Raw genomic sequence first — 12,023 nt, forward strand, 5'->3', positions numbered from 1 at the left:
GAATCAGAATTGAGTTTATTGCCAAGCATATGGAAGCACAGGGGCAATTCGGACAAGAAAATTGTTTTGGTTTGTTTGTGGTTTGTTTGCCTCTCAAAAAGAATATCGCCATGAATGTACTAAAGTGTATTTTATAAGGTTTTTAATGTGGTTTGACTAGTTCATGTTTCTTGTTTGTCTCTCTGAAATAATATTCTTACTCCCAAACTGCTAAAATATTTTTAAAGCAACTACACACAGCAGCGTATTCATGGAGGCAGCCATGTTTGTTCCGAGATATAATGGGACGCACCAGAATTTTCTTTGTCCGAGTTGCTCCAGTGATGTAATTTCAACATGGCGGCTTACACTCTCAACTGTAATTCTATTTTACAAACCTTTAAAAATGTTTAGTTTGTTAAATATATTAATTATGAATGTACTTGCACGTGTTCGGTTTAGGGAATACCATATCGTGACCGTAAACAGTATCCTAGCATACAATATCAGATGCGCAGTAGCGTATTCACGGAGGCAGCCGTGTTTTGTTTTAATTTGTTTTAACTGGCTTGTCTGTTCTCTTTTGTCCATAGGCCATGGAATGTGCAATTTCGAAGGGCCAAGACCATTTTGGATTCCAGCCAGTACCACCGTATGTCCAGCTGCCATACCTTGTGACTGCTAAATATAAAGATAAAAATATAGATTAGTTAGGAATCTGATCTTTAGAAATGGGTTTCACTTGCAAAGATTGTTGCTACTCTGCAGAGACTGTCACTGTATTTGTCAGACATGTCAAAGAACACAGGAATCTCTTTAGATTTTCTTGTGGAGTGGTTGGGTGCCCTTGTAGTTTTGGGGCTGCCATCGCCCTTCAGGTTCACATGTATCGTGCCCATTCAAAGTCCAAGGCAGCTGTCAAGAGGTCTAACAAAGGTATTGATATGACCTGCCATGTTGAGGGATGTGCATTCACCTCCACAAGCTTTGCCAGTTTAAGTGAACATTTAAAATGACACATTGGAGATGGAAAGACAATTGAATGCCCTTTTGAAAACTGTAGATGTACTTTCAGGGTCAGGTCTTCTTTCCTCTCACATGTGAGCAGAAAGCATTCAGTTGGGCAGGTTGCCTCTACATTTAATGTGCCCGATGATAATACCATTATTTCTGATGCTGTTGAAGGTGATGCTGGTGACACACACAGTGCAGATGTTTCTGAGGTTTGGGAGAGTTCCTCAAGCAAAGTAGATGGAGATGTATTCATGACAAACTTACTGTAGCCTTCTTCTATCTTAGGATGCAAGCTAAGATGCTTTTGCCAGCCACCATAACCTCAGCATTAATCAAAGCTTTTTAAGAACTACATACAAATGGGATAGCACATATACTGGCTATAGTCAAGCAAGAACTGGACAAACTTGGTATTTCCAGAGATAGAATTTGTGAAATGATGCATGGGCTATCAAAAGAGAATTTAGTAAAGAAGTATAATGAAAGTGTCTTTCGATCAGATCAAACAAGAAAGACATTTAAGATGAAATTCAGTTACATTGAGCCAATTCAGGTTTATCTTGGTATAGATCCTAATGGTAAAGAGTGTTTCTGCCAGTATGTGCCAGTTAAATGCACTCTAAAAGCCTTGCTAAGCCACCCATTGCTCAAGTGTATAATGCGGCAATTCAGGAAGTTGAGCTTCAAGGGCTTGACTAAAGACACCACAGTAGAAACACCTGCTGTGACGTACAAAGGCACAACATACAGAAAAGGCATGAGTGTTGTCCTTGATGTCAATGATAGTGGCTATGTGCTAGGTAAGATTGTTGTAATACTTGGAAAACAGGAAAAGGTTTATTTTGTGTCTCAGAAATATCAGTCAATCCCAGTGTTGGACCTTGGTGTGCACTGTCTGCAGGATGATGGTGAGGCACTGTTTGTTTGTGTATGTGCTGACAGTCTTGCTGACTATCACCCATTGTCTGTGTATAGTCAGTTTGATCTCAATCTTGTAGTGCTGCATCATTCTGTCTGCCTACGTGAAAAGTGATGGAGGACTTCGTAAGAGGCCATCTTCCCCATCTGCATGGTGAGACTTCAAGGAGTCTACTTGAAGATTTGTCCAAAATGGGAGTACGTGAAGTTGACGACTTTATGTACATCAAAGAGGACGACATCAGAATTCTGCTGCCAGTGGTTGACTGCAGAAAGCTACTGCATATATTCAACAACAGGGGTAAAAAATTGTGTTCATGTAAATATTGTATTTTGCCTAGTTCTCATTGGGCACCCACTCCTTTTAGCTTAGAGTGCATTTTTGCAATATTTTTAGCTTTTTTTGTTGGTTTTTTTGTTTTTTAGATAATGGTGCGCAATTGATCAGTCAACCAAGTGACTCGGCGCCTGACATGATCTCATTGACTCTGACACCATTATCTGTATCACAAGCCTCTTCAGACTTGCAGTTCACACGATCTCAGCACCCTATTCCTGCCCAGCACAGTACATGGACCTCGACATTTCAAGTACCTTGGGACAAGACCAGGCCAAGTCTAAGGACATGCATTGAACAAGGGCAAACCCCACAAGAGACAGACAGGCGACATATGGTCAGAGTCATTGTAGATGCCATTAGAGAGATGTGTTTGAATCCCACTCTGAGTCAGTGTTCTGCGGTTGCAAAGAGCATCGTGGAACAGTACCCAAATAGTTTTGAAGACAGAACAGATGGAGGAGATCGGATGGGCAGTGGATACTTCACTTTGTGTTCACAACTGAAAACAAGAGTGGACAACTTGAACAGGAACAACACCCTTGCGCGCCTAAGAACCAAAATGGCCTGCTGCCACAGCAGAGGACAGTCAGCCAGAACCATCAAGAAAATGTGGAAGAAGAGGCAGCTACGGCTGTATAAGCTGGCAGCCGAGCGAGCTACCTGACGGAGCAACAAGAGAGTCTCTATTTCAGAAGAAGGAGAAGCTTAAAAGCATTTTCTCTCAAGAGGGCCACAAAGGAGCAGACAGGGCATGAGTGAACGAACTGATGATGATCACATATGAAGCCCAGCGTCGTGCCGTCAATGCAGCTCCTGCACTTAGTATGCAACAGCTATAGACTGAATGGCCTTTCCTGTTTATGAAGAGGTTCCTGATGCAGCATTTTAGTACACTTACAGGAATTGAACTGGAATCAAGACTTGAGGAGTCCATTGCTGGAAAAGGAAGAAGGGTACTCCAGTTCTTCAAGGGTCAGCTGCTGCGCTGGAAGAAAGAGGTGAGGACAGTCCTCGCTGACCTTGAAAGGCAACCTGAAGATGTGGACCTCAGCCTTGCTCTTATCTTGGTGATGATGGCCTTCTTCAAGGACAGAGAGGATTCCATTTTCCTGGCTGATGTAAGAAGCTGTTTTAACATATATACAGGTTAATATAATATCTTGCAGGACAAGTTTGACTTTAGTATTTCATTGTAGAGAGATTAGGGCACAGTCCAGACAGTCTGTATAGATTCTGGTAGATTTGGGAATAACAAATCATTTACTTTTTAGGGTGAAGGATGTATGGCAAGCGTGCAATTCTTGCTGAATGTGTGAAACCCTCTATCCTAATTCTTAATATTTGCCTTTCCAGTATGCATGACCTCAGAGCAAATAATTTTCATTTTAACCGCTTGTCTGTCATTCTACTCGCGGCTCGATTTATAAATACATGTCTGACATTTATAGCGAACCAAGACAATAAAAATCGCTTCTCAAATTTGCCGATTTATGGATCTTTATTTCTGAATGCCAGATTGTTCCTGACGGACATTCATTCATTTTAAAGGAGCTCTACCCCGTCCCAAGCTAGCGGCTCTGACGCATTCGCTCCCATATACGGCTGTATTAAACCCGACATCCAGTGTTTATATCTATATGGTACTGATCTAGCTGTAGTTAGATTAAATACAGTACAACTCTCCACATAACCCCGCATTACAAACAGAGGTAGAGAGAGAGTGTAAGGAAGCTAAACTTTATCCATTACTATAAAAAGAATGAAATATATTACTCCAGATTGCAGCGTTACTTGGTCTCCTTTGCATATTTTCCTTTACCTTCAGAATTCAGTTAGAATGAAGCCAGATGCCGAAAGTTGGTGACGTATCCCAGCTAATAAATGTTATTTACGAGAAAACTAATGTGGATGTCAGTCCTTCTTTATGCGTGAAGGATGGCGCAATGACCCTGGTGGACGGCGTAGCCGATGCTGCTGACAACCTTCGGCTATGATGCAGTCTCAGGGACCGAGTTGGGGCACATTTCCAGTTTTAGGATTGGATGGAGAAGCAGCAAACAAGATGGACGGCAAGACAACTTCACCTGTCCAGCAAACCAACCATGCTGACCTTTTCCCTACTAACGGAAGTGAGATGTACTTCTGCAGGGGGTGTTATAGGGGAAAGAACATTCCCATCCATGCGTCTGCCGGAGTGCCCCCTCAAGTGGGTGTGACCGAACTCGATGGATGAATTGGATTGAATGTACTATGACTATGTTAAATGCCAAAATACAACGAAATAATGTTCAACTAATGTTAATGACATCTAATCATAGTGCATGGAAGCAATTGTGGAGTATTAGTTCTACTATGTGCTTACATCTAAAGCCTGAAATACCACAATGTAATGATACTTTATGTACTGGGCACTGCGGAATATATAATGTGACTACTCACCAAGCTCCATGTAGATTCCACGGGTTGCCCATAATAGCTGGAGGGGCATAACGCTGTCGTGGATCGCCCCGGGGAAGCCCCTATGACATCACTCAGGTCTCCCCTGCCACACCCCTGCGGTTTCCCTAGGAGGGAGTTGAGCAGCGGCCGTAGCGCTTCTACACCGGCAGGACCGGTTGCTGTTTGCCCTCCTCTACCAGCTGATGCCCGTCGGGGTAATCGGAGAGCCTTTTTATTCGCGTCTGGCACGCCAGCCAGATGCGAGATCTTCAGCTTTCCGTGCTAAGTTCCAGCGTTTATTCCTTGACCTGTCTCCACCTCTGTTCTGCCTCTGCCGACCATCGCTTATAGACTAGCCCCCTCACTGCCGACGTTGATGGCATGATCACCTGCCTGTTTTCACTACCTCGACTTTGGATTTTATTTATCTCTGTCCTGTTGCTCTCGCTCCGGTGTTGGCAGAGAAGATAAATATTTTCCCTGAACTGATCCGCTATAGCGTCCTGGGGGCTGTTTCACGAAGCAGGTTTTGCAAACTCTGGGTTAAAACTTGAACTCTGAGTTGATTAACTCTGAGATGTCAACCTCTGAGTTTTTGGTTTCAGAACAGGTGATAACTATTAGTTTATAAAACTCTGAGTTCAATTAACCCTGATTGTCACGCGTGCACGAGCACATAAAAAGGCTCTATCAATGGCATCCAGAGAAAATGATTCACCATGACAACACAGGGAAACAAATCTCGCGCTTCCAATTTCACCCCAGTGGAGCTTGAATTATTAATGATGGCGTATGCTGAATACGAGCATGCCATATCAAAAAAAGGAAACACGATTGTTGCTGCGAAAGAACGGGAACAAGCGTGGCAGAAAATAGCTGACCGAGTGAATGCGTAAGTATTGATAAGAACGATGTTGATTGATGTATATTTAAGAAATATTACTAGTTTTTCTATATTCTCTCTAATTTAATTTCGTTATCACAGGTGTAACCCAACCGGCATAAAGCGCACTTGGCAGCAAATAAAGATGAAGTATAAAAATATAGTACAAACAGGTAGGCACTGGACGATTGGGAGGTTTTGCTCGTCTATAAGACACAAAAGCTACAGTCTCATCTGGCAGCATGTAATATTGTTTAAATCTTTTTACAAAGTTCTAAATGTGGGCTTGGGTGCATATGGTCACATTTTACCTACATATTAGCCAATAGGAAAAAGGCAGAGGCCCGAAAAACTGGTGGGGGTCCACCACCAACACCTCTCACAGAGGCTGAAGAGATGGCTCTCAGCCAAAACACTGGCCGGCCCATGGCTGATGGCATCCTTGGAGGAAGTTCCTCCGATACAGCCATGCCCCAGGACAGAAGTTCATACAGAAGAAGTAAGTAATTCATATGAATGATGTATGTGCATTTGTCCAGTGTTGGCTCAGTGATGGCAATCCATGAAACTCATCATCAAACCCATCATAATCGAACCGATTGTAATGTATTTAACAGTTATAGATGAGTATAATTTGATAGATGCCATTACTTCCTGTACATACTGTTGAAAGACTGTGATATTTGAAAGACTGCCCACTGTTGTACAAGTTATATTCAAAATGTGCAGGTCTCTGTTGATGAATTGCCTGTAATCCACATTGTCTTGCAGTTACTGATGGAGTAATCTCTGTTGTGGAACTGCCAGACACCCATGAAATGGTACATACTCTTCTCGGGACTTTTCATACTATGTCTTTCATTATTGGTGTATGCAAGTAAGAGATACCTTGTCAGCTGGCACAGGGAGGGAAGATGTAGAGCAGCCTATGGTATGCACTGTCTAACAAATACGTCATGTAAGTGATGCACCATTTTAAAACATTCATCCTTTCTTCACAGAGCAATGCAGAGAATCTCCAGGGTGAACCGACTGCATCCACAGCCACAGCTCAGCCTACCTCTGTAAGATGCTGCAGTATTTGCCTGCCAGTTATTGCAATATTGGATTAAGAATCATTCTTCTCATGAAATGAAAATGTCGTTAGCTACAAGTGTCTATTTTCTAAGTTATATTCATAGTTGTACAATTTTCACAGTGCAATACTGCCAAGATGTAACATTGTTCTGTATTCTAATAGCTCCCTGTAAAGCAGTTGTACAAAATATACCTTGAGAAACAAATTGACAAATCGGATCTGGAAATGGAACACATTAAACAAAAAATGCAGAAAACCCTAATAGACATACAAATATTGGAACATCACTTAAAGGTGGGTAGTGGCACAAGTTGATGGATCGTTAACTGTCTTTCAAAACCAAATATTAAAATACTGTTTTGCATATTCAATTACAGGAAATAAAGAAGAGTGCATAAAATGATTGTCATATGTTTTTATTTGCAACTTATTCACTGGAAATGATTAGAACATTTCGAACGTTTCGAACAGCTTGTCCATCTGTTGCATCAACAGGAATGTCAGGGTTGTTATCAGGGTCAACCTCTGGGGCAGCAACCCAGGTTTCTCGTCTCATCATTGCAATATTGTGCAGGACTACGCATGCAACAATGATATCACAGGCCCTTTCTGGGGTGGCACGGAGGCCACGGAGGCACTGGAAACGGGCCTTCAGTATGCCCAGGGTCATCTCTATTCTGGCCCGGGTCCTGCTGTGAGCCAAGTTATATCTTTGCTGTGGGCCAGGCTCAGGATCAGGGTATGGGGTCAGCAGATAGGGCTGGCATGGGTACCCCCTGTCACCGAGTAGGTAACCACTGAACTCCCCTACAATAATGAGTAGACAGTTTACATGTTAAGGTGCAATATCAGGGAACAAGATATTGCTTAAGGATTATAATATACCGCAGCTACATTGTATACTCATCACGAGCAAGTCTAGCACTCAGTGTGCATTCACGGAACATTCTGGCATCATGCACAGACCCAGGCCACTTTGCCTCCACGTTGCTGATGACATAGGCTGCATCACATATAATCTTCACAATGCAGAACAGTGATTAGTTACTGTAGATGTACTGTAAAGTAGGCCAATAATTCAATGCAGTAAACTACTAAAAGCTAGACACACCTACCTGCACATTGATACTGTGGAATGACTTTCTGTTCACATAGTCTCCTTCATTTACTGAAGGAGCCTTAATGGGAATATGTGTGCCATCTATGCAGCCAATCACACCTGGAAATCCTAACAAAGAGGGCATAAGTCTACGTAATTTTAACAGGTACTGCAGTCAGTTTCTAGTTTTGTATGGTGTTACAATGCGAAGAGTAACTGTATTTTATCTAGTCAACCTACAATTGTGTATTGCTTCAAATCTTAAAGCATATTACTAAGTATATGAGGCTATTACTTCATACCTGCAATTCTATGGAATTCTTCCTTGATTATTCTACTACATCTGTGACCAGGGAATGCCACAAACGTGTAGAGAAAATGTTTAAGCGCAAGAGTAACCTGTCTGATACACCGGCAGACGGTTGCCTTAGAAACATGTTGAGCGTCACCAATATTGTACAGAAAGCTGCCATTACCAAAGAAGCGAAGTGCTGTACAAAGAATTTGCTCGGAACTGAGAGGATGTCCACGGTGTGTTTGACGAGCAAAATGAGGGCTAAGAATATTGTTGAGATAAATGATTGTCTGTGATGAAAAACGGTAACGCTCTAACAGAAAATCATTTGTAAACGATAAAATATCTAAACGGGGTCTGATCACCCTCTCCTGACGTAGATTCCTGCGGATGATTTGTGCTTCGATGTCGACCGGTCTTTCAAGAAAAGGACACGCCATGTCTGAGAAAGTACTTGCTTCAATCTGACTGTTCATTTAAAGAGGAGGAACTCAGAGTTACAGGGATTAAACCTGCTAGCAAGCAGGTTAGCTTCACGGGGTATGTTACCGCGGTAAATGACTCAGAGTTGGGCTCAACTGGCTTTTTGAAACCGATAACTTTGAGTTTCCCTTACCTCACACACAACTAACTCCGAGTTTTCACTGAACCCGCTTCGTGAAACAGCCCCATGCTTATTTTTCGTAACCCCTGGCTAAAAATTCGAAAACCTTATGAAAGTATAAACCAAACGCAAATGTCGCAAGCAACGCAGTTACTGAATATTTTTGCATGCGTGAAACTAATGTCAATATCTGTCATTGCTTGTTGCACATGCTTGAAAATTAATCAGAAATCTGTCCACTTAAAAATATGCAAATAAAGTCTCACAAATAACAATAAATCACAACACGCTGAAATCTTTGATCATGTTCTTATCGAGCGGCCACACACATCACTTTCTTGCTTTCCGCGGTTTTAATGTTTAAATGTTTAATGTGGGTGTTTCAACGTTGTCAGAACGAATGAACGAATCGATGTCTATGGAATATAATCATTTAGTAATTCCTGTACATGTGTGTAAAATGGTTAGCGCTGTGACATGTAATTTTCTCATACCGTTAAATAGAGCTCAACGCCTTCATATATTATATACCGTATATTTGAATGATTTTAATTAGCTTCTCTAATGTATCAGTTAATATGTTCAGTATAATGCCTATATAAACTTATTATTCCAATTTCCTCAAAGTTCTCTGAAGTGGGTGAATCTGAATACAAAAGAAAGGCAAGTTGTGACAAATCGTCACATTGTCCAAGAGATAAGATAAAGATTAAAAGCAAATACTATGAAACTAGTCTTTTTCAGAAGATTTTCTCAGTCGACTCAGAAACTATCAACATACCTGATCTTATAAGCAAATCATTTGCTTCTATGCTAAAGCGCCATCTAGCGGTCATTATGTGTCAGTACAGTGTCCCTGTCTAAAGACATGGCATTCTTTTGACCGTCTAGCCGCACTATAAGTATGTCAAACCAGCACGGCGCTTCTAGTGTTAATAAATCACACTTCAGAAGATATGCTGACGGCAGCGCAGTGGCGCCCTCTACATTCCGGTATAGGAATATCATTGCGAGATCATGCTTAACTGTTACACGAATCGCTGCAATTAATGCAGATAGCTAAAGACCACGAGCATAACACTACTCAATTGGCTGTGCATACCTTTGTGGTCGGAGGGAAATTGGTAGTTTTGGGAAAAACTATTGAATCCACGACTCAGAATGCCTGGCGGAGCATATTTGTGGGATGGTCCCCAAAGGCCCGACGATTCCTGAACTGAACAAGCTGCACTAATTATGACAACGAGCTACAGATACCGCAGGGGGCTAAAACTCAAAACTACAGTTCCTACACGGTCCGCAAGGTGCCACTCGCCGCCCACCACTCCCTCCAACAGTCGTCTTCACTCTTCATGACAGGACTACTTACCAATGCTTATGATATTTCCTAATTTTGTATCACTTTCGACAACTTATCGATGTTTATGGCATTTCATAATTTTGTCTTATTATATTCCATAATTGTGTAATCATCAGAGACTACTTACTATTGCTTCTTATACTTCGTGATTTTGTCTCACTTATATTTCATACTTTTAATATATTTCTGAAGAGCCTGTTTGTTCCTCCAACAGCCCTGTATCACCTCTCATACTAAACCACCCAAATAACCTTTGCCAGGAACCTCTCCCTTATCTCCTCCATCTTCTGCATGTTCATAAATGAAAGGGGAAAATGAATTAATGCTGTATATGTTCACTGCAAAAGGCTGGCATCTTGTCAGGGGTGTACATGAATGTTTCTCATCTATTTTGTTCATACAAAGCTTTTACAAAACACCTCATTTGTACCTGCATTCTTGGCAGATTTCTGCCTGTGATTTCGTTTCGTCTTTGTAGCTCTTTTGGTTTGGATCATGGTATTTTGGATTTGCCTTGTGATTTTTTACCCTGACTCTTGGATTACTTTTTGGTGCTTGTCATTCATTTCTTAGTTTTACATATCCTTCCATCCATCCATTTTCCATATCTTTTTGTCCTACTCAGGGTTGCTCAGGTCCAGATCTCATACAAAAACCTGTGGCAGCAAGTCAGGGAATAACCCAAGAAGTGCAGCCAACCCATTACAATCACCTTTGAAATGCTAAACCTTGCTTGCCAGACCTCGGCAATTTTTTTTCACCATTTCAGAAGAAACGGGGTACGCGGGCAGGGGCGGCTGCACGGGCGCGGGGTCCGCGGGCAGGGGCGGCTGCACGGGCGCGGGGTCCGCGGGCAGGGGCGGCTGCACGGGCGCGGGATGCGCTGGTGGCAAGAGCGGAGGGAGCTCCTCAGGTCCGACGGCTGCAGCGAGCAGCGGAGACGGCTGCTCATGCTACGCAGCGGCCCAGCGTGTTCTCTGGACGGGGGAAGCTGCCGGCGAAGGCAGCTTCGTCGTGCTGGTGATCTCAGGAATGGCCGGGGAGTCCTCTGGCTCACCGCCTGAGAAGAAAGCGGGGGAGAGCGCGCACGCTCCCAGGACGATCGTCCGGGCGACCGTCGGCTTCTTCCTCCTCCTCCGCGTCACCGTCGGGGAGGTAGGCTGCGCACTCTCCGAGAAGGCGGACGGCGGGAGGATGGTCCCCGGTTCGCGCAGCGCAATCCACCGCTCCTTCCGGAGCTCCGCCACCCGCTGGAAGTTATCCTCTTCCAGGGACAGCCGGTCCAGGATGTCCCAGCTCCGGCTGATGAGATCCCATGCCGGGGGATCTTCCCAGATGCCGGGCTGGGCGATCCAAAACAGCACGTGGTCGACGAGGCCGAGGTAATCCCCCTCGGCCACGGAAGATGCTTTTTCCTTAGGGTCTGTCATTCTGTCACGATCGCTGACCGAGGCGAGGCGAACCGGGGGTTTAATTGGGGGCAAGGGCAGGACGGAATGCAGGCATCGACAAACATCAATGACAGACAAAGGCATTAGGCAAGACTTGGACTTAAAAGGACAAGACTGGTTGAAAATAATCAGACACAGCTGGGCACGATCGGGAAAGCACACGTGGATAATTAGGGGGCGTGGCACACACGAGGAGCGGACGGACCGGGCATCACAGTGTGTGTGTGTGTGTGTGTGTGTGTGTGTATATATATATATATATATATATATATATATATATATTTCCTTTCTTTTTTGCTATCGATCGCATATTAAGTATATTACGCCAGCACAGTAATAGTGCGATTGCTAAATTAAATAATAAATATACTTAACTAAATGCAACTTAAATTCCCCTCTATATTCCCCTTTATAAAATAATATCAGGGCTTCGTCTCCGCGTGTTATATTAGCAGCATGGACGCAAGGCACCGCGCGCAGTTTACAGCCGGCGCGCGTGCTGGTGTTTACTACCTGTGATTTCTTCGAAAAAAAACAAGTTTCATGTTTCCGTTCGAATTTCT

The 12,023-nt window shown here is 43.2% G+C and overlaps 1 protein-coding gene across 3 annotated transcripts; it reads left to right on the forward strand.

Moving 5' to 3' along the window:
- The first annotated feature begins 5,197 nt into the window (after positions 1 to 5,197).
- Positions 5,198 to 7,057, forward strand: LOC125718109 (uncharacterized). Of its 3 annotated transcripts, XM_048991660.1 has the most exons (7): positions 5,198 to 5,582; positions 5,676 to 5,746; positions 5,896 to 6,072; positions 6,345 to 6,394; positions 6,575 to 6,637; positions 6,814 to 6,945; positions 7,029 to 7,057. In XM_048991660.1, exons 1-7 carry the CDS (start codon positions 5,410 to 5,412, stop codon positions 7,047 to 7,049), a joined length of 687 nt encoding a protein of 228 aa, XP_048847617.1. In that variant the 5' UTR covers positions 5,198 to 5,409; the 3' UTR covers positions 7,050 to 7,057. The 3 variants fall into 3 exon arrangements, with proteins under 3 accessions (XP_048847617.1, XP_048847618.1, XP_048847619.1); XM_048991661.1 differs by lacking the exon at positions 6,814 to 6,945 and having other exon boundaries at positions 7,029 to 7,051; XM_048991662.1 differs by lacking the exon at positions 6,345 to 6,394 and having other exon boundaries at positions 6,575 to 7,051.
- Positions 7,058 to 12,023: the final 4,966 nt, after the last annotated feature.

Source organism: Brienomyrus brachyistius, chromosome 22 (genome assembly GCF_023856365.1).
Source record: "Brienomyrus brachyistius isolate T26 chromosome 22, BBRACH_0.4, whole genome shotgun sequence".
In the NCBI taxonomy this organism is placed as follows: Eukaryota; Metazoa; Chordata; class Actinopteri; order Osteoglossiformes; family Mormyridae; genus Brienomyrus; species Brienomyrus brachyistius.

What these genes read in the sequence shown, in the direction of transcription:
- LOC125718109 (XM_048991660.1), top strand. Translation starts at nt 5,410, where the DNA reads ATGACAACACAGGGAAACAAATCTCGCGCTTCCAATTTCACCCCAGTG. An exon ending in CAGAAGTTCATACAGAAGAA is followed by an intron (nt 6,073 to 6,344) that starts GTAAGTAATTCA and finishes ATTGTCTTGCAG; the next exon opens with TTACTGATGGAGTAATCTCT. An exon ending in TGCCAGACACCCATGAAATG is followed by an intron (nt 6,395 to 6,574) that starts GTACATACTCTT and finishes CTTTCTTCACAG; the next exon opens with AGCAATGCAGAGAATCTCCA.